The 22,145-nt window shown below is 44.2% G+C and overlaps 2 protein-coding genes across 2 annotated transcripts; one reads left to right on the top strand and one right to left on the bottom strand.

Moving 5' to 3' along the window:
* The first annotated feature begins 13,771 nt into the window (after positions 1–13,771).
* Positions 13,772–15,632, top strand: LOC109741496 (uncharacterized). Its single transcript, XM_020300588.4, has 3 exons — positions 13,772–14,009; positions 14,756–14,938; positions 15,217–15,632. Exons 1-3 carry the CDS (start codon positions 13,947–13,949, stop codon positions 15,442–15,444), a joined length of 474 nt encoding a protein of 157 aa, XP_020156177.1. The 5' UTR covers positions 13,772–13,946; the 3' UTR covers positions 15,445–15,632.
* Positions 15,633–16,451: 819 nt separating this feature from the next.
* On the bottom strand, positions 16,452–21,550 carry LOC109741490 (uncharacterized). Its single transcript, XM_020300582.4, has 7 exons — positions 21,037–21,550; positions 20,865–20,960; positions 19,812–20,232; positions 18,849–18,939; positions 17,749–18,085; positions 17,515–17,663; positions 16,452–17,216 (listed from the first exon to the last, which is right to left on the bottom strand). The coding sequence occupies exons 1-7, from the start codon at positions 21,352–21,354 to the stop codon at positions 16,718–16,720; spliced, it is 1,911 nt and encodes a 636-aa protein (XP_020156171.1). The 5' UTR covers positions 21,355–21,550; the 3' UTR covers positions 16,452–16,717.
* Positions 21,551–22,145: the final 595 nt, after the last annotated feature.

Raw genomic sequence — 22,145 nt, 5'->3', positions numbered from 1 at the left:
CGCATTTTTTTGGCCAAATTTATAAACAGCAGACGAGTCGGACGCAGCAACCGTCTGCGATCGGGTACGAAACAGACATGGTTCCCTAGGACAACCCGTGTGCCGCGCCCCTGCCCCTGTCACCCACATGATCATAGTAGATTGGGCTCCACGAGGCTTCCCTCCCCCTCTCGAAAATATCTACTCCCCCTGGCATTTTACTCCCGCCCCGCTCTACTTCAATCTCTTGATCCAAATTTTTGGTAGCCCCACCATTTTACTCCCGACTAGTAAAATTTTCAGTACCCGCGGCATTTCCTCAAACACCACCTTGGACCCCTCCACACACACACCCCAAATCCCCCGCTCACACACATACACACCACTCCTCCCTCGCTCCAAACCTAGCTAGGTCGTCGTCGCCGCCGCGCTGCCTCCATCATCAACCTCTGCCGGTCTGCCCGTGCAGTTTACCCACCGATATACATACCCTCGCCGCCCTGAGTTTCTTAGATGATGCCTGCGAAACACCCCCATTCCCAGAGATCCCCATCCCCACCCCCTCCCCCACTCCAGAGCGTCGCAGCCTAAGCCCGGCTACACTTCCTGGGGAGCTCGAGGAGCGAATGGCCCAAAAGAGCTTTACCGCGGCCTCTTCGCCCGACGTCGGTGAGGTGGCCGGCGAGGAAGCTGACGACGATGACTGGACCTGGATTGAGCCTTTCGATCAGCGGGCTGGAGTATTCTTGCATGTCGCGGACGCCGGCCACGACATCGAGGTCGCCGACACCAACGGCTTGACGTGGGTTATGTCAAAGGTTAAGTTGCCCATCACCAACCCTTCGGGTTCGACAGCCGTCGATCTCATCGATGGCCCTGCCGCTGATCTCCTGTGGCTCGTTATGAACAATTTGCCATCCTTCATCGCCATGGAGCCCCTTTTTCATTTCTGAAGGACATGTTCTGTGACGCTGGCCTAGGATCCTCAGCTGGCAAGTCAGGCCTCATCGATGGCGACCACGAGGAGGAGCCAATCTGTGACAAGTGAGGAAACCCATGATTTGTTTTCCCAAACCCCTTTTGTAGTGAGAACCTGTCCAATATTTATTGCTATATTAGGTTGTTTGCATTACGCCTTGTTTATTTCTAGGGTTTATGGTTGTTCGGTTGTTTGTAGTTAGCATATGTCCAGTTTCAATTACCATCTTTGGTTGTTCGTAGTATGCCTTGTTTATTTTAGCTATTAATAGTGTGATGTTCTATATGTGCTAGTATGAACTTTGCAGTTCAATTTCGTCAATACCAAGACAATAGCTCTATGAATGACTATATTTGGTTGCTGTTAAGCATGTTGTACTCCCTCTGAATCTTTTTAGTTCGCATATGAGATTTGTCTAAAGTCAGGCCTCTTAAAGTTTGACCAACTTTATAGAACAAAATACCAACATTCACAATATGAAATAAATATCAGTACATGTGTCATGACTTAAATTTTCATATTGTATAGCTTTAGCATGCTAGATGTTGATATTTTTTCATATAAATAAGGTCAAACTTTATGAAGTTTGACTTCAGACAATTGTTATATGCAGAGTAAAAATGACCGGAGGGAGTATTGAACACGCCTTTCCATTTGATTTAACACTTGCACTGTTTGGATACTCTAACTTAGCTAGGAGTTAGTTTCTAGCTCATGACAATTAAAAGGGAGAGAGAGAGAGATTGGTGAAATAGTTGATTGTATTGCTTAAGCCCCGTTGGCATATATATATAGGAGTACATGGTCATCTTGGAGTACAAGTCAAGGTAGAATAAATCCTACGCTATCCTACGTTTCCTAAATAACAATGATACTCAATAATGACTAACCCTGAACTAACTCTAGCCAAAGAGGTGTTTGGATGATAGTGTTAGATTGATAATAAATGCACTAGGAGAACTAGCCCCAATCAGCACGTCTTGGGTGGGATAGTTGTTTTGGGTGGGTTTGACTCAACTAGCTCAAACTAGCTCTCATGTTTGGATACTTTAGGGCTATTTGAGCCCAAACTAGCTCAAACTAACTCTAACCCATGGATCCAAACAGGGCCAATAACTAGTGTACTTAGACCTGCACAATACAGTTTGAATGACTATGTTTGATTTTTTTAAAATATTAGGCCTATTGTTAATAACACACCTTTCCACTTCTTGTTTTTAAATATTAGGTTTTTAAAATTTGGTCTTGCACATGTAGGTCCTACTATCAGAGGTTTTGACACACTGTTTGACCCTTTTTGCATATGTGGAAATGAGTTGTCCATTAATATCAGTCAAGTCAAGACACTTAGAAAGATTGTTACGATAAAGAAATTAGCGACAAAAAACAACAAGATCTTTGTTTGCACAATGAAGAAGACATCAGTTCACTACGGGATGGTACTAACTGTTATACCTTGTCTTTTTAATTCCTTTGCACCATTTCAAATCTGGAGAAGATATTTATGCATATCCTTGTTTTCAGGCCTTTCAAAAGCAGTTCACTGATGATTACCTCTCAAACCACATGTATGGTCAAGAGGCGAGGAAGGTTTTCATACAACACCCACGGTTCAATATTGAAGTGTTCCTGAAGAGGACGAAGGATGGACGGTCAATCATCCACAGGCACTGGCCTAAAGTTGCAAAGACCTTCAACATCAATGAAGGCTCAATTTTCGCCTTCCGCTTCAGCAGTTTTCCATATGAGATTCATCTGTCTATGTTCCGTCTATGATGCTAATTTCGAAAGGTTGTAGATGTTGCATGTGAAACTTGGTGCTGGTGCAGTTGTGTAATGGGGTAGCTGAGTGCTGAAGCTATATGATGTTCTACTCTGATGTATTACAATTATGAAATCATACTTCCTTAATATGGAAATGAAATATATTGCGTGCTTAATATGAAATGTCAATTAGATTAATAAATTGATTATTAATAATAGGCCAATTATCCTGCTAATGGCCAATTAGCCTGCTAATTGGGTTTTTCTATTGCAAACGGTTATTGAGAAAACACCGTGGGCGATGACCTCAGGCAACACACACAGTTTCTAGGAATAAACGGTGTTGGATCAATGAACAATCACACACAACATCCTCTTGAAAACTTTTTGTGTTAGGCCACCTTGTGCAAACGATTACCACATAAAAAGTGTGTGTGATGGACAGCCTTTGCCACATAGTTTCTTCTATGCACCGTGTGTGATGCATTCAATAACGCAAACAATAAAATTGTTAATATCGTGTGCAATGGCAACGCTATCACAAACTATTTAATGGAGAAAATTGTGTGTGATGTACCTGTGAACGGAAATGTTTTCCTTGGAGTGACTGTGTGGGATGTATATACAAACGGAAACGTACTTCTTGGATTAACTGTGTGGGATGTACATACTAACGGAAACGTATTCCTTGGATTGACTGTGTGGAATGTACATACGAATGGAAACGTTTAGTGGGGACTGACTGTGTGGATGTACTTACGACCAGAAACGATTTCACCTGTATAATTGTATTTTTTAGCACTACTGTACGTATAACCGTATTTGATCGCTCGCCGGTCGCACACGACCTCATTTTGCCGAGCGTGTGTGCCAGGAGGGCATATCCCTGACGGTTTCTGCGTCGTGTGGGAAGGACCCCCCTATCGCAGTCACTCACTAGGCGACGGTTCCAAATGTCATCGCGGAAAGGGGTTAAAAACCGTTTGTATAGCGCCTCGCTGTACCAGTGTTGGTCTTTTCATGAACATGACCATAAGCTCTAAAACTCACAAGAGAAACACCAACCAAGAACCAAGAAAGATGATGCAAGGATGCAATGGTTTGAGCTATCTATGAACGATACGATCAAGCTACTCACTTGAGAGCCCCCTCCCCCTTGATAGTACGGCAATCGATCCTATAAGCCGGTCTCCCAACTAGCACCATGAAACCGGTAAAATAGAAAACCTATCAAGGGAAAACCTTTGCCTTGCACATAGTCCACTTGAGCTAGATGATGACATTCTTGACTTCCTCACCACCTTTCTTGATTGCGTTGGCTTGACGAAGACAAGTAGATTGCTCCCCCATACTCCACTATGGGTGAGCCACTCTTCGGCACATCTTTTCATAAGTCCATTGTCACCACAATGGACGGCAAGCTTCAAGCATGATCTATTCATGATGCTCCACTTGGACTTGCACACCGCAATCTAAACCCACATTGAACTCTCATGTAGAGCATGGGTTAGTACACAAAGCGTAATGGACAATGCCTACCATTACCATGGGATCACTTGATCCCTCATGGTACATCTTGTACGTTTTGTGTGTTGATCAACTTGATTCATTCTTTGACTTAGTCGTGATCAACCTTGTATCATGTCTTCTCTACGACAAATCCTTGAATAATTCCTTGAGTAGCACCTTGGTCATCACATAAACTCCCTGAAACCAACAAATGGACTTCAAGAAATGTCTATGGACAAATCCTACGAATATAACTCAAGGCAACCATTAGTCCATAGAGAATATCATCAATTACAAAAACCACACATGGGGGCACCATGCTCTTTCAATAGGCATCTGTTGCAGGCTCAACACTTGGGCCTCACACGGATACTAAAGCCCACAAGTCTACTCAGTCATGATCCAAGTCCAGCTCAGTTCACATCCGACTAGTGTGAATCAGAGGAGACTCCGGAGCCTGCCATTCCTATGGAATATTATGAAAAATCACATGATGAAAATCCTGAGGATGATGATGAGGAAACCCTTGGTAGGGGTAAGAGATAAAGGACTGCAAAGACCTTTGGTGATGACTTCCTTGTGTGCCTCATGGATGATACTCCTACATCTATTTCAGAAGCGTATGCATCTCCAGATGATGACTAATGGAAAGATGCGGCCCGTAGCGAGATGGATTCCATCATGGCTAATGGGACATGGGAGATCATTGAACGTCCCTATGGTTGCAGACCATTGGGTTGTAAGTGGGTGTTCAAAAAGAAGCTTAGGCCCGATGGCACGATTTAAAAGTACAAGGCTAGGCTTGTGGCCAAGGGCTATGCCCAGAAAGAAGAGGAAAATTTCTTCAATACTTATTTCACCTGTGGCCAGACTGACCACCATTCGAGTATTACTCTCGTTGGCGGCCTCGCATGGTCTTCTCATCCACCAGATGGATGTTAAGACGGCTTTCCTGAACAGGGAGCTACACAAGGAAATCTACATGCAACAGCCAGATGGCTTTGTGATAGATGGCCAGGAAGGAAAGGTGTGTAGGTTGCTGAAATCTTTATATGGCTTCAGATAGGCACCTAATCAATGGCATGAGAAGTTTAATACAACTCTGACATCTGTTGGCTTCGTTGTTAATGAAGCTGACAAATGTGTATACTATCGCCATGGTGGGGGCGAAGGAGTTATACTGTGCTTGTATGTTGATGACATACTGATATTTGGAACCAACCTCGAAGTCATTGAGGAGGTCAAGTCATTTTTACCTCAGAACTTTGAGATGAAGGACCTTGGGGTGGCTGATGTTATGCTGAACATCAAGCTACTGAGAGATGATGAGGGTGCGATTACGCTTCTGCAATCCCATTATGTTGAGAAGGTTTTGATTCATTTTGGATATTCTGACTGTAAACCATCTCAAACGTCCTTATGGCAAAAATCTCCTCAGATCATGTTCCCATCAAAGTACAAATTGACAGCAACATCCCTAAAAGCAATATCTTCAGGTTTGAAGAATTTTGGACAGAGTTTGAGGGTTTTATTGAAACTGTGGAGAAGTACTGGCACAATAGCATGCACTATGCTGATTCTGCTAAAAACCTAGTGGCAAAATTTAAAGCTGTTAGAAAAGGACTGAAATCATGGAGCAAAAGAATTTCACAGCTAAAGAAAACTATTGAAAATTGCTGCTTCTATGTTAAGCTGATTGATGGGATTGAGGACCAGAGACAACTTTCAAGAACTGAGAGGAATTTCAGGAAAGCACTTATCACTCACACCAACAAACTGTTGGACACAAAAAGGAAATATTGGAGGATTAGAGCAAACATAAGATGGGCAAATCTTGGAGATGAAAACACCAAATTCTTCCATGCTATTGCTACTCAGGTTTTTAGACACAATTACATCACTTTCCTCAAAAACACTGACAACATTGAAGTATATGATCATGATCAAAAGGCAGCTATTATTTGGCAATCTTTTAAGGAGAGGATTGGTATAACTGAGAACACAAATAAACTCTTCAATGTTGATCATCTTGCTTTGACACAGATTGATGAATCTATGGACAACATCTTCACTAAGGAGGAAATTGATAACATCATTAAATATATGCCTAATGACAAAGCTCCTGGGCCTGATGGTTTTAATGGTCTCTTCATGAAAAAGTGTTGGCACATTATCAAAGAATATATATACAAGTTTGTTGATGATTTCTACAATGAGAAAATTTCCCTGGAACCTGTGAACTCTGCTTTCATAGCTCTCCTTCCAAAAAAGGAAAACCCTGATAACCCCAATGATTTCAGGCCCATTTCACTTGTCAGCATGCCTATAAAGATAACTACCAAGCTACTGGTCAATAGAGCACAACAAGAAGTAGTGAAAAGGATTAGCAAAAACCAATATGGTTTTATAAAATCCAGGAACATTCAGGACTGCTTAGCTTGGAGTTTTGAGTACATTCATATGTGTCACAAGTCCAAAAAACCAATTGTGATCTTCAAAGTTGATTTTGAAAAGGCTTTCGATAAGGTAGACTACAATGCTATATATTACATGATGGATCACTTGGGGTTCTCAACCAAATGGATTAGATGGGTGAAAAAGATCCTAACTACTGCATCTGCATCTGTCATAATGAATGGTGTACCTGGGAAGAAGATCAAATGCAAAAGAGGAGTGAGACAAGGAGATCCTTTCTCACCACTCCTATATGTTATTGTAGCAGAATTGTTACAACTTTTAGTAAATGAAGCATGGTCCCAAGGTGAATTATCTCTGCCAATACAAAGTAACAACAATAGAAGATACCCTATTATCCAATATGCTGATGATACTCTGATCATCTTGCCTGCTGAAACTACCCAATTGAGAAAGATCATGAACATTCTTTCTATATTCACTGAATTTACAGGTCTAAAGGTAAATTACAGTAAATCCTCCCTAGTACCAATCAATATTTCTGACAGCAGGCACTTGAATTAGCCAACATTCTAGGCTGTAAAAAAGAAGGTATGCCTTTGACATACCTGGGCCTCCCTATGGGATCCACCAGACCTAAAGTTGATGACCTCATGCCTATGGTATCAAGGCTAGATAAAAGATTATCTGGTATTGCGAATCTGATGACATATTCTGGTAGATTAACACATTGGAAAGCAGTGGTTTCTGCTCTACCAATTTATGCAATGTGTTGCATCAGAGTGCCTTTCACTATCCTAGATCACTTTGAAAAATCTGGCAGAAGTTTTCTTTGGTATGGTAACAAGATCAATAATCAGGGTGATTGTCTGGTCAAATGGGATACTATCTGCCTCCCCAAAAAAGCAGGAGGACTGGGAGTCCTTGATCTGAGAACTCAAAACAGAGCTCTTCTAATCAAATTTCTCTTCAAGTTTTTTAATAAACATGATATTCCTTGGGTGGAACTAATATGGAATAACTATTATTCTCATGGATCTATACCCTCATATCCTACAAGGATGGGATCTTTTTGGTGGAGAGATTGATGTTCTATCTTGCAGGATTTTAAAAGCATGACTACATGTATCCCCTCTACTGGCAGCACCATCTCACTATGGCAATGTAAGTGGAATGAAGACACTCTAGAGAACATATTTCCTCATGTATACTCATTTGCTAAAGATACTGAGTGTATAGTTGCCTCGGCTATCGTTTCCTCAACCAGCAACTTTTATGAGATGTTTCATTTACCCATGTCATCTATGGCTGTTCAACAAAGCAATGAGATGTTGGAAATCATAAGCAACATCCACCAAGACAATGACAATAAAGATTGCTGGCAATTTCTCTGGAAAGGAAACAAATACTCCAACAGAAAGATTTATCTGCATCTTATTGGAAACCCACCAAAGGCAGCACCACCATTTTAGTGGATTTGGAAATCATGCAACTTGCCCAAACAAAAATTCTTTTTCTGGTTGCTTCTGCTTGATAGATTAAATACCAGAGATCTACTAATCAGGAAGAATTTTCAAATAGAAAACAGGAGGTGTATCCTATGTGATGATGAACCCAATGAATACCTACAACACCTCTTCTTTGAATGTGACTTCAGCAGAAATTTCTGGGCTGCAATAGGAATGGAATGGAATACAGATCTTAATACTATAGAAATGCTGATGGAGGGAAAAAGCAGAGAACAAAGCCAGGGTTTTAAGGAGAAGATGATAGCAGGGTGTTGGAGCATACGGAAGCACAGGAATGGCATTATCTTTGACAATAATGATAGAAGTTTGACTCACTGCTTATCAAGTTTCAAAGAGCATTTTAGCACCATTATCAAGAAAGCAAGACCTAGTTTAAAGGATGGGATGCAATCCTGGTTGGATACATTGTAATCTGTTAATTCTTTTGTATCATGTACCTTTTCTGTACAGACCCATGTAACACCACCCATTATTAATAGAAAATAGAGTTACAGTGGGGAGCCTTTCCCCACTGTGTTTGCTCAAAAAAAACATCTCAAACGCCATATGATCCTAGTGTGCTGATTAGAAAGTTGGAAGGCACAGCTAAAGATCAATTGAGATACTCACAAATTATTGGTTCACTCATGTATCTAGCGAGCGCAACAAGGCGTGACACCACGTTTTCTTTGAGCAAACTGAGCCGCTTTGTTTCCAAACTGGGTGATGTACATTGGCATGCTATTGAAAGAGTTATGCACTATCTGAAAGTTACTATGAACTATGGACTTCACTGTACTGGATACTCGTCGGTACATGAAGGGTATAGTGATGCGAATTGGATCTCTGATGCTGATGAGATGAAGGCCACAACTGGGTATATGTTTAATCTTGGAGGTGGTGTTGTTTCCTGGAAGTCTTGCAAGAAAATGATCTTAACGAGATCAACAATGGAAGCAGAATTAACAACATTAGACATGTCTAGTGTCGAAGCTGGATGGCTTCGAGATCTTTTGATGGACTTGCCATTGGTTGAGAAGCCGGTTTTGGCTATCCTTATGAACCGTCACAATCAGACCGTTATTGTCAAAGTAAAGAGTTCAAAGGACAACATGAAGTCCAACAAACACATAAGAGTGAGATTAAAAGCTATCAGAAAATTAAGAAACTCTGCAGTGATAGCGTTGGATTATATCCAAATGGCTAAGAATCTGGCAGATCCCTTTACTAAAGGGCTATCGCGTGTTGTGATAGATAATGCATCGAGGGATATGGGTATGAGACCCACGTGAGTTGCCATGGTGGTAACCCAACCTATGTGATCGGAGATCCCATGAAGTAGGACTTGGGAAAACAAGTGGTGGTGAACTAAGGAGAGTAACTATGCTAACCCACTCCGTTGAAGATGCAATACTCTCCGAAATTGTATGGTAGGTTGATTACTGTCTTAATGTGTTCCAAAGCTTATACAAGTAAGATGATATCCTACATAGCGATCTTTGGAGGAACACACATATATGAGCCCGACTGCCGATCACAGCCTACGAGATTGGGGTGATCTCTAGCAAGCTCATTAATAGGCTAGGAGTGTGACTAATATTCTCCACCCGAGGGGTCAGCCTTCGGCAGTCTAGTACTAGTAAGACATGTGGTAAACTTCTTTACGCCAAACTGACAATTCAAGGTATAGTCCATTGTTCAGTTGTGAAGGAGTGTTGCTACTTGCTCTAGGTGAAGCTCAACCTTAACAGGTCTCCACTAAAATACTGCTATATCAAAGCAGTGTTTGGAACAAAGGGCAATATGGGCCTCTGAGATCTGGTGGGGCATTGTTGAAATATTAGGGTGGGCCTAGGGCCCATCTAACAATTTCAGAAAAATCTTTAAGGGCACATGTGGGTTAAATGGCAATGGATGTGATGGGAAGTTTAGTTCCATACCGCTAGTTGGAGAGGAGTTGGACCTCCTTATAAGGGATTCTCTTCCACATGCTATTGGAGCTTGAGAAGAGAAGTGGTTCCCGCGCGCTCCCCCTCCGCTGCCCGCCTCGCCACACCTCGTCACGACGCACCACTGGTTGCAGGAATGTGTCGAGCTGAGCTCACACCTATGCGTTTATTTTTGCCGGTCAGGAACAGAGAGTCTTTGACAGGTGGACCACGATCTGAGACATCGTCTCAGACCGTGGGTTGTTACCAACTCGGACGTGGGTCCAGCCCATGTCTCTCCACCCTAACGCGCTTATATATGTGAGGCGTCGGCCAAACCCCTAGCCGTCACGCGAAATAGATCACATATCTGCCTCCATGCCCACTATCGTTCCATTGTTGCTGCTGCCGCTGCTGATCCCATGCCGTTCATCGCGTACACGGTTGACGAGAGAGCAGGCCTATGAAACCCCGCCTCTCCGGATCCTGTACAGGAGAGGGGCGATTAGAATTTTGGGGAATGTCTCCTACGTGACTGCTCGCCACTGTTCGTCCACGTCCGTTGCGTCATCTACGTCTGCATCGTCTTCATCGTCATCATGTCCACTGACGCCGAGGGAGTCACCGCCGAGAAACTCGAAGCCGACAAGAAGGCTGCCGAGGACGCCGCTGCTGCCACCACCGCGACTTCTGCCTGGCCTACTAGAGGGCATAACTCGTTTATCCGCTCATGCTTATTTCTGGGTTAGCCATACTAGCATTATGTGTAGATGTGTCTACTGTTTATGTAGTACGTGCTTATCTAGATCGTAATCAGTATGTCTTTAATTCTGTCAATGCCATGTTCATGATTATTTCCTGGATTAAATTAATCAAAAACTGCCTATTTACTCAACACAAACTTGGTAAACCTAAACATTGGTTCTGGTTCTAGCGCCTTAGTTCCATGCAAAAATGTTAGAAAATCTTAGGCCCCTTTCTCGAAATCAGATGGATGACTTGTAGTTTTTATCAAAGGTATTCATTAGGTTGGTTGTAGTGGGGAGTATCATATCCTAATATCATGCATATGATACCAGTGTATAGTATCATAGACTAGTATCATATGTGGTCTCATTTATTGTCATGCATGACACATAGTAATATAAAATTTATTATGATATGGTATCATAACATGATACTCAATTCTCTCTTTCTTCATTTAACTATATGTCACCTCAACAAATTGCCTAATTGGCATGTATGATACTCCCTCCGTCCCAAAATAAGTGTCTTAACCTTAGTATAACTTTATACTAAACTAGCTTCAGAAAACTTTATACTAAACTTGGCAATTGCCTGTGCGTTGCTACGGGGATAATATATTTATTAGGCAGTTGTATTTCGTCATGAATAGTCTTACAAGTGCAATTCAATGTATCTTCCACTCTATGCACTTTTCTTACTGTTGCGAGAAGTACAACAAAACGAAGCCTCCAATCAAACACGAAAATGGATTGAGATTTTAATTTCTTCAGTACTAGAAAGAAATTTTCTGCAATAATCAGCAGAAAAGTAATTTTTCATTTAGTACATGTGTGTATGTTTTAGTTTTAGCGCTAAAAGTTAGCAAAGTGTTCTACTAATTTGTAGCAAAGAGGAATTAACAGGCATGGAGGGATGACAGACCTAGGAGCTAGCCGAGGATAATCATGCCATGGTGTAGGAAGGGCGTGAAGCGGTTGGTCAAATTGAATCTCCACATGAGCCATCTCCCTACCGGTACCTCATGTTGTTGTGGCCGCCACCCCTCTCCTCAAGGGCAGCTATTGTGCGTCGTGTTGGAGGTGAACCGGTGGACAACGGCCCCAAACTCCTCCGTCGACGTTGTTACCTTGAGCCTCTCTGTCGTGCCCACACCTCTGTTGACCCGCCCGGGGCACCCACGCTGGGAGCCCAGATGAAAAATCTTCGATGTTCATCCGCGCTCATCTTCCTCTAGTGTGCTAGAGATGTGGAGCCCTCGATGTGGGATGGAGAGATTTTGTGAGGACATCACTGTGTCCCGTCTGTGCCCTCCAACGCCCATCGTGCTACGGACGAGCATACCCAGGCACCTGGATCCAAAAAGAAGGGGATGCCGATGGAGACTGTGCGGCGGTGACGTAGCAGGGGAGGCCATGGCACGTGGAGATGAGGATTGGGGCATCATGGGGCGTGTGAAGAGGTGCCTGGGGAGGCCACAATGCCAAGGCGTTGGTGGGAACCAGTGGATGGCGGCGTTAATGGTCATGTCAGGCGGGATCTGAGCGATCCGAGTAAGGAGGGAGATGAGAGGCGGCGGGGGTCTCTACGTGCGTGCGTTTCCTTTGGAATGGTTTTTTTCGCTGATTCTTCTGTTGTGGTGTGTGCGTTGTTTGTAGTCCGGTTTCGTTTGGTTAGGGAAAACCGGGGGAGGCGGCCTACGATGTGTAGTGGGACGATGTGCGGACGAAAGGGAGGGCGGAACATGGTCCAACGGCAGGAAAAGGAACCTTACCTATTTTTTAGATAGTAGAGATACATGTGTGTATGTTTCAGTTTTAGCGCTAAATGTTAGCAAAGCGGTCTACTAATTTTTGGCAAAGAGGAATTAACGGGCATGGAGGGATGACGGACCTAGGAGCTAGCCGAGGATGATCATGCCATGGTGCAGAAAGGGCGTGAAGCGGTTGGTCAAATTGAATCTCCACATAAGCCATCTCCCTACTGGTACCTCCAGGCTGTTGTGGCCGCCACCCCTCTCCTTAAGTGCAGCTGTTGTGCGTCGTGTTGGAGGTGAACCCGTGGACAACGGCCCCAAACTCCTCCGTCCACGCTGTTACCTTGAGCCTCTCTGTCGTGCCCACACCTCTGCTGACCCGCCCGGGGCGTCCACGCTGGGAGCCCAGATGACAAATCTCCGATGACCATGGTGTGCCAGAGATGTGGAGCCCTCGATGTGAGATGGGGAGATTTTGTGAGGACATCACTGTGTCCTGCCGGTGCCCTCCAACGCCCATCGTGCTACGGACGAGCATACCCAGGCACCTGGATCCAAAAAGAAGGGGATGCCGATGGAGATTGTGCGACGGCGACGTAGCGGGAGAGGCCATGGCACGTGGAGATGAGGATTGGGGCATCATGGGGCGTGTGAAGAGGTGGCTGGGAAGACCACAATGCCAAGGCGTTGGTGGAACCAGTGGATGCAGCGTTAATGATCATGTCAGGCGGGATCAGAGTGATCCGAGTAAGGAGGGAGACGAGAGGCGACAGGGGTCGCTACGTGCGTGCGTTTCCTTTGGAATTGTTTGTTTTCGCTGGTTCTTCTGTTGTGTTGTGTGCGTTGTTTGCAATGCGGTTTCGTTTGGTCGGGGGGAAACCGGGGGAGGAGGCTTGCGATGTGTAGTGGGACGATGGGCGGACGAAGGGGAGGTAGGAACAGGTCCAACGGCAGGAGTAGATAGTAGAGATTAGTACAAAGTTGAAACACTTATTTTGGGACGGAGGCGGTACTAGTTAGGATAGTCCCATTACTGAGTATTTGGGTTCTTTGATTTGATATACTATGTCTAATTAATTACTCCTAACGATGTTTAAAAGTTTACAGAGAGAGAGTATTAATTAGTGAAGTCTGATTGTTTACTCAAAATAAATAGATAGAGGAACGAGATACCCCACTTTCCCAATATCACCAATCCGTCACATTCGTGTGTAGTTTTAGCGATTTAGGCCAGATGGGGAAAAAAGGAGGGAGATAAAGCTACTCCGACAAGTCAATCACTCGATCGATCAGCGCTCCCCTGCACAAGAAAAACAGTTTTCCGAAGCTTCGAGCCAGGGCGGTTGGCGGCAGCCGCGGGGACGATGGTCGGGATCTTCTCCAGGTTCTCTTCCGGCGCCGGCCACCGCCGCGCCAAGAGTGCCGTGGTGAGCTCCCCCTTCTCCTGCTTTCTTGTCTCCTATCTATCGTGCCCGTCCGTACTCTATTCCTACTTGCTCCCTAGTTTACTTGCCCAGAGGAGAGATCTGCCTGTAGATACGATATGTAAAGGCTGCGTTGTTTTAGCTCTACGAGGTCCTGGAAGTTTCAGATTTGAGCTATTTCGATTGATCTCGTATTCGTCTCATGATGAGTGGATGGTGCGGTCTCCAACACAGGGTAGCTCCTCCCCTTTCCTCATCCTGTTCTTCAAATTAGGATTCTTTTAGGGAGGATTTCTGCTTTAGCTGATTTTGTTCGGTACGGTTCAAGATAGAGTTGAACCTACTATATGCTTGCTGCGCTTGTCTACATGGATTAATCAGAACCGATCTCAGGTTTGGATTTCACAATCTCAGCATGAATCCATGATGTGAGCAGTATAGGAGAAGAGTAGGTATTCGAGAACATCATAGCATAACATTCTTTGCTGATTCGTCAGGAAAAAAAGGAGTATTCTTTGCTATATTGGGGAAAGTTTGATCTTTTTAGGTTAGTATCCTAAATGTAATCCAACCCTTTTAGGTTAGTATCCTAAATTTTGTACTACTCAGTTAGTGTTCTTGATTGATTTTGTAAATCCAAGAGCAGTTGTTACCTCTTGGCTGTCGTGCCCAACTGCTCCAGTGAGTTAACAGTTTTGGGAACTGAAATTGGTAGTACTAATTTGGGGAATTTCGCTCTGATGGTGCAGGAGGTTGTGGAGACATTGGCGCCCAACATGGAGACCGGGGAGTCTGACCCGGCAGCTGATCCTGGAGATAGCCCGCACGGCATTGAGGTCGGCATCGAGTTCAAGCCGGTGGAGCACCCTGTGGAGCCTGTCAACCTTGACCAACCAGTGAAATGCCCGCTTCCTGAGCCATCTATACTGCATGTAAGCCATGCTCTGTCTTGTTTTTGAATGATTGCATGTTTGTATTGTGTTACGCATGTAGTCCACTACAAGTAGCAAGAACTACGAGAGAATATTATATCACTACCACAAAGACAAACATGGTAGCGAACTTGTGTAGCGGAAATACAGCTGCGACGACATGCCGGCTTTTATATATACTTGAAAGTTTGAACCTTCCTCTACATATATATATTCCCAGCACCAGATAGTACAAGCATATTGGTCCCTTACTGGCTTTACTCATTGATTGTTGCTAGGATGGGAGGATATGGCAAGAGAGGATGTCTACAGCGGGCGGGAGGCCGAGGACGGACCTGCCGGTCGTGAAGGAAGGATCGCAGCTCGAGCCCGACAGCAGCACCACAAGGTCGAGGTCTGCGGTCCGGAGGCGCGCCATACTGCCCTCCGTGAGCGCCCCTGAGCATAACATCCTGGCGCTGCTTGACGAGTGCGACGTGCCTGAGAGCCAGCGCCCTGCTGAATGAGCCTGGATGCCGTCTCCACTGTATCTGTACATTGCTGTATCTTCCATCACCGCCGTCGCTACGAGCTGTGGATACAGCCGTGTTGAATCTCCGGTTGCAACTAGCAACAGCCTTTTGTGTGGATTGTTTCTATATATATGTACACACTTTGCATACGAAGTGAAAAGAAATCTGCACTTGCATCATCACATTTACTTGTTTAAGACGAAATTGGGTTGGTTGGATTCATTTTGAGCAGCACTGCTGCTATGATCCTTCCTTATAGTTTACTACTCCCTCTGTAGTTTAGGTCACTATTATATTATACTCCCTTCGTTCCTAAATATAAGTCTTTTTAGAGATTCCACAATGGATTACATACGAAGCAAAATGAGTGAATCTACACTTTAAAATATGTCTATAGTTTATAGTGCAATCTCTAAAAGGACTTATATTTAGAAGCAAAATGAGTGAATCTACACTTTAAAATATGTCTATAGTTTATAGTGCAATCTCTAAAAGGACTTATATTTAGGAACAGAGGGAGTAGTTTACATAGGGAGTAATCTAATACTTCCTCCGTCCTAAAATAAGTGACTCGAGTTTGTATTAACTTTGTACTAAAGTTAGTACAAAGTTGAGTCACTTATTTTGAGATGGAGGAAGTATATGAGCATTTAGATCACCATTATATTAGTTTACAGAGGGAGTAATTTAGTTCTCTGAGTATCATTTCTTATACCCAACCAAGAAGAATATGCTTTGCGTAACACAGAAATCTTCTACTAAACCCGCTGCATAAAATACGATGTGTTAATAAAATGTCTAATGATGTTTAAAAGAGGGAGATGTTGCCGATCGGCTGTGTGCATCGGCATAGATGCAAAAGCCGGGATCTTTCCCTTCACAAAAGAAAAAGGAGAAAAAATGATTTTGCTGATACAAACATGCCCCTATGTTTAATTTCGCAAGGGGAGGCTCTAAATATTGGTCGAGTTTCTCGACAGGTGCAAAGAGCCCAATCAAAGTTACAGCGACTGCCGATGACTATATTATTAGTAAATCAAATCATGCCACCAAAGGCTGTATATGCGAACAAATAGAACAGAAAATGCCGAGCTTGTTGAAGTGAAGTGCATCATGTTCACGTTGTTGATACATGTAAGCCTCCAAAATTCCGCCCAGGTGTCAGGATATAGCAAAGCAAAAAGAATCAGCGAAGACGAGGCAGGTGAATCACCGGCCCCCCCGTCCAGGCACTCTCTCCCGAACTGAACATTGTAGCAATCTACTCCTAGGCATGACCAGCTATCTTTCTCCTCTGCTGGTGCTCGGCGACCTTATAATCTACAACCTCGCGGAACAGGCCCGGGGTCAGCTCGCACTCCGTGCTCCCGTACACGGCGGCCTGCACGCTCGCCATCAGCTTCGCGATCTCTCTTCCGGAGAAGCCGTCGGTCTTGGCGGCAGCCTCCCGGATCAACTCGTCGGTGATGCCCTTCACCGCTATCTTCTGAGGCTGGCGGCGGAAGAAGCTGAACAAGCCCTTTCGCTTTTCGCCAGCCTTCACTATGTACTTGTCAAGGTATAGCTTGACAAGCTTGGACCTCTCTTCCTCCCCAGGCAGAGGGAATTCGAGAACCTCATCGATACGGTCAGCAACAGCGGAGTCAAGGTCACCAGGCCTGTTGGTTGCTAGTGCAAGCACAATGTCCTTGGACTGGTCACCTGTCCGGAAAAGGAGAGCATTCAGAGCACTCCTTTGAGCTTCGCTCATGTATGTCTTGTTCCGTCTGCAGAATTAAAGAAATGTCAAATGCTGCACAGTTGAGTAAAGGCAAAACATATTACCAACAAGAAGTACAGGACTTGAGAGCAGCTATATCTCAGTGGTATCGGACATAGGAAGAAGCGACATGACAATTATAGAGGATAGAAATAGCCCACCACATTGCTACCCCTTCTACTGCTGATGTTTAGCAATTACACGACAATTTCAAATACTTTATGAAATATCAAATGCTGCAAAATCACATGATATCATGGAATCTAGTTAACAAACAGTAGTCTGAAGATTTGACTATCACTTACTCGCACAGGAAAGCGTCAGCTTCATCAATGAAGAGGAGTAAACCTCTATTAGATTTCTTTGCCCAGTCAAATAACTGATGAATCTTGGTTACTGCTTGCGATCCTAATGGTGCAACATCTCCACCAGTCATCAGTGCATAATCTAGTCCCTGTAAATGGTTATAATGTTAGTGAACTAATAATATTTCAAATTATTGCATTAGTGCTCACAGGGAATTGGCTTGTGTAACTTACAGATTCGCGAGCAAGTTCTCTTGCTGCCATTGTTTTCCCAGTGCCAGGAGGCCCATAGAAAAGCATGTTCCTAAAGGGGGCTTGGTGAAGCTTCGTGTTTGCGGTGGCATTAGCTAGTTGGTTCACTCTCTTCTGAAGAGATGGATTTAGAATAACATCACCAAAACCTTTCCCATCCTTCCCCAGATTGCTCCCATTTTTCAGTTTGCTAGTCACAGTACTCATAGCACGTGAAGGGACACCGGACCAAGGATACTTCCCTCGCGATGACTCTCTGATCAGTGATGGCTGACCCAGAATACGGTCAACATAACCCCAGACTACTCTTGCACCTTCCCTGGAGGCAAATGCGTTAATTGTATAAGAACATCACATGCACAAATGAAAAATATAAATATAACTACAAAATGTAATTTGTGTTGTTGGGGCTAAAGAAAGCAAGATTGGATTCAGCAATAAAGGATAAGAAGGTCAAGAACTATGTTTATTTTGACACAAAACAGCTTCACCAGAAGGGCCAAGGCACATGAAATGAAGAACAGTGGATTGACGGTAGCAGAGCAATCAGTATTCAGTAATACTGCTTTATAATTTTTACAAGAATCCAACGAATAGCTTCCAGTATTATTGTGGCACAAAATGGTCTCATAGATTCACAATGTGAGTCATTTTGTCTTCAATGTACGCAACTAGGTTGCCTCACATAAATATCTCATGATGAATCTAGTAATATCAATTTGATATCATGAATGACAGTAATTCCTTCTTTACAGATGGTCAAACCTAGAAATGACTGAATTGGTAAAAATTCTAGAAGGACTTAAATTGTGAATTACAGAGTACATTTTAGAAGTTGCAACTTGCAATCAAGTGGATGCACAACAACAGTTTCAAGCAATTAATCCTTAGTTTACAAGGTCAAGATACACTTGGAGCATACCTTTCAATTTATGGTAGTGGATGCACAACAGCAGTTTCAAGCAATTAATTCCTTAGTTTACAAGGTCAAGATACACTTGGAGCATACCTTTCAATTTATGGTCATTTACCAATCGCTATGTCTGAAGTTCAAACATAGAGAGTACAATTATGAATTTTACCTTGTTGTGTAAATCCCAGCTGCAAGTGCAGTTGCGCCTCCAACTGCTACTACTAGCTTATTCTGATCAGTTAATATCGCCCGGAGACCACCTAAAATGTCAAAATAAAAATGTTAGACCGGAATTTCCTATAGCACTGCAGCACTATTAGACACTCAGATCCAGTCCGTGCAGGCCCGAGTGCTCAGACAACAAAAGACTAGATAAATGGTTTGTCATTCGGCACTAGGGTAAGTGAAGAAAGGCAGCCTGCCACCACTATGATTGTTTTGTCAACTAGTCTGCTACCAGTCTTGATTTGGTGATGCTCACAACGGCTCAACATTATTGCCAAACATATGTTGCGGCACTATGTCAATTGACACTTGATATAATGCATTTCTTCCGGGATTGCTATCTCTTTGGCTCCCGCGTGTCCAAATTACTGGCTCCATATCTGGTGTTTACCATCTCATATTATCCAAATATGTAGGTAGTTTTACAATTATACGCACTTCTAACTCCACTTCTCCTATAATGCCAGAACTACTTCTCAGGGATATCTTAATCACATTGGATAAGTTGAAGCTGCACTCCAACAGAGCATGCATGGGAAATGAGCAGCGTGCATGTGATTCATTAGAGAGAAAGAGAACATGTGAGCTTAGAGATTAATTCGTGCACACTTGAGGGAATAAGAGAAGGGAACATGTGATCTCTTTTCGTCTAAAAACATGTGATCTCTGCAATTAACTCCTTACTAATTGCACTGAAACATATCTATTTCTAGACAGAGTAAGTGCTAAAGATTCACCTGGGGTAATTTGCCCTAGGTTTAAACTTAAGGCCATAATTTTGGAATGGTTTACCCATTCAACATATGCGATCCAAACATGTAGAAATAGCTTATAGTAGAAAACATCCAAGAAATTCACATGTTTATATTCAATAAGCATGTGGAAATAGCAACTTGCTAAGGTATACCTCCTATATGCTCAAAAGTTGTATTTATTGCTTGGACCCACTTCTCCCGCTCAGCATTTGCCCGCTCAATAAGCAATCGCCGTTTCACATCTTCAGACAGTTGCAGTTCAAGTGCTTTCGCCTCCGCATCTGCCATTTTTTGCAGTCTCATAGTCTCCTGCTCTATACGTGCCTTTTCCTTCTCTGTCCGTCTCCGTATTTCATTGATTTCCTCTTCACTCTGGCGTCTCAGCTGCTCTAGCTTAATTGCAGATTCTTCTTGCATCTTCACGAGCTCCTGGTTTCTTGCCCTCTGTGCCTCATGCTCATGCTGCGCTCTCTTCCTTCGTAGCTCATCCTCATATCGAGCTACTTGTGCCTTTATTTCAGCTTGACTTTGCGCAAGTTTTTTCTTCTCTTCATACTCTACACGTGTCCTCTCCTGCAAATGTGACAAAATGCAACATCCACATAAACACACAAATATACAAGAAATAAATTTAGCAGTGAAGATATATGTTTAGTAAAATACATATAAATGGGCATGATCTGAAACATTTACGACATGTAATGAAATAGGATGCAGTAGAACTTGGTTTCAGTCAAGCAGTTGGTATCTACAGGATTATAAGTAGCAAACATATATGTGCATCGCAACTAAGTACCAAAAACTCCATGCGAACTACCGGGACGCAAGAGAATAGTACATAAATAGCAGTTTCTTTTTCGTGTGTGTGCCACTGAAAGATCGGCGATTATTGTGTGTGGCATCCCCTAACTCATTGAAGAGTACACCATTGGACCTGAGTTTTCTTCTCCTTTTCTTCCATTCTTGGATAACACCTAGTAAATTGCATATGCCCCTTGCTTGGTCTAGACTATCGCTATACAACCAACGAGTAAAATGGAACGGAAAGTACTAGCAGTAATGTACACCGAAATCCGACAGCTCGTGATATTGAAATGCCTGAAAACGATCTGAAGATATTTGCCAACTCTTGCAACAGTGCGAGTCTAATGCCAATTCGTTCAAAGGATTATGACAAACAACGAGATGACAGAAAGTTATCTCACGAGCTCGATCTGCGCGGCCTCCTTCAGGTAATCGGCCTTCCTTGCAGCGAACTCCGCTTGCCGCGTCTCCTCCCGCTTGTTAGCATGGGCGAACGACTGCACAACCATGTGCCAACGTCAGAACCAAAGCACAGACATAACTGAGGCTCCCCCCGGCCCTCGGAACACCTACCTTTTTGACATCAGCGTCATCTCTCTTTTCGAATTCGCGCAGCAGCTCGACCGCGCGCTCCAGCGCGTCGGGGTCGAACCCCGCGGCGGTGGTCCGCGGGTTGTCGTTCCGGGGCTTGGGCGGCGCCTCCTCCGCAGCCGGCGCGGCGGGCGGCGGCGCGCCTGAGGCGGGGGCGGGGGCGGGGGCGGGGGCGGGGGAGGAGAAGCCGGGGAAGCGGAACCCCGAGCCGCCCTCCGCGTTCACCCTCTGGGAGGACGCGGCGAAGGCCGCCCCGGCGGAGAGGACGGCGGCCCCGACCTTCGCGGCGGCGGCGGCCATGGTTTCGGTGGGGGGTTTGCGGGTGTAGGGTTTAACGGGGTCCGCCGGTTCGATCGAGAACTTGGTGGGAGATGCGTGCGTATTTGTGCGTGCTTGGACGGCGCCTCTCAGTTCGGCTTGCGGCCCAAGAAGATGGACTGCTCTTCTCGTTTTCCTTTTCCCTTTTCTTCCTGAAGGCGCTTCTCCGTTTTCTTGATGCGGAAGACGGGCTTCGCCTCGGATATTTCTGTCTTTATATTTACTGCGTCATCCATCCGTTGCTGAGTTGCGGGGAACCAAGGCCCCAGATGCTTCATTACTTTTTTGTGTTTTTTTATTGAAAAACTTGAAGTCGTGGCATACAACATCTACATCTTACACACAGGACCCTACGAGAAAAAGAAATAACAAAGGGGTCCCTAGAACTAACAAAGAAGACCCTGGACAGAACGTGAAAACGCGTTCAGGTCAAAAGCTACTTCCCGACGACTCCAATCCCGCTGATGATGGGGACGGGACCCCTTGGTCCACGAAACTTCTATAGCTGCTCGCCGCAGATACCATCTTGAAGCAGCACTACCTACCACACGACATCATTGCCATGAGAAATGATCTTGGTCGCCCTTTTAGGCCCGAGGATGCAACAGGTCATCAGAGGACGCTGGCTCGCCATCTTGGTCGTCATGGCTCCTCCAAATCCATCGCCGGTGGTGCCCTAATTTTGTGGTTTAAAAAAACCGAACTGGTGATGTTGTCGGTTAAGGTTTTCAAACAGTCGAACCAGCGGTTCACCATTTCGTTGGTTGGTTTAG

The sequence above is a fragment of the Aegilops tauschii genome, chromosome 6, assembly GCF_002575655.3.
Source record: "Aegilops tauschii subsp. strangulata cultivar AL8/78 chromosome 6, Aet v6.0, whole genome shotgun sequence".
NCBI lineage: Eukaryota > Viridiplantae > Streptophyta > Magnoliopsida > Poales > Poaceae > Aegilops > Aegilops tauschii.
This window is presented reverse-complemented; position numbering and strand designations above follow the sequence as displayed.

Coding starts and splice junctions, on each gene's coding strand:
- LOC109741490 (XM_020300582.4), bottom strand. CDS start 21,354: ATGGCCGCCGCCGCCGCGAAGGTCGGGGCCGCCGTCCTCTCCGCCGGG. Junction 20,961..21,036: donor ATGACGCTGATGTCAAAAAG/GTAGGTGTTCCG, acceptor ATGGTTGTGCAG/TCGTTCGCCCATGCTAACAA. Junction 18,940..19,811: donor AACTTTTGAGCATATAGGAG/GTATACCTTAGC, acceptor TTGACATTTTAG/GTGGTCTCCGGGCGATATTA.
- LOC109741496 (XM_020300588.4), top strand. CDS start 13,947: ATGGTCGGGATCTTCTCCAGGTTCTCTTCCGGCGCCGGCCACCGCCGC. Junction 14,010..14,755: donor GCCGCGCCAAGAGTGCCGTG/GTGAGCTCCCCC, acceptor CTGATGGTGCAG/GAGGTTGTGGAGACATTGGC. Junction 14,939..15,216: donor CTGAGCCATCTATACTGCAT/GTAAGCCATGCT, acceptor GATTGTTGCTAG/GATGGGAGGATATGGCAAGA.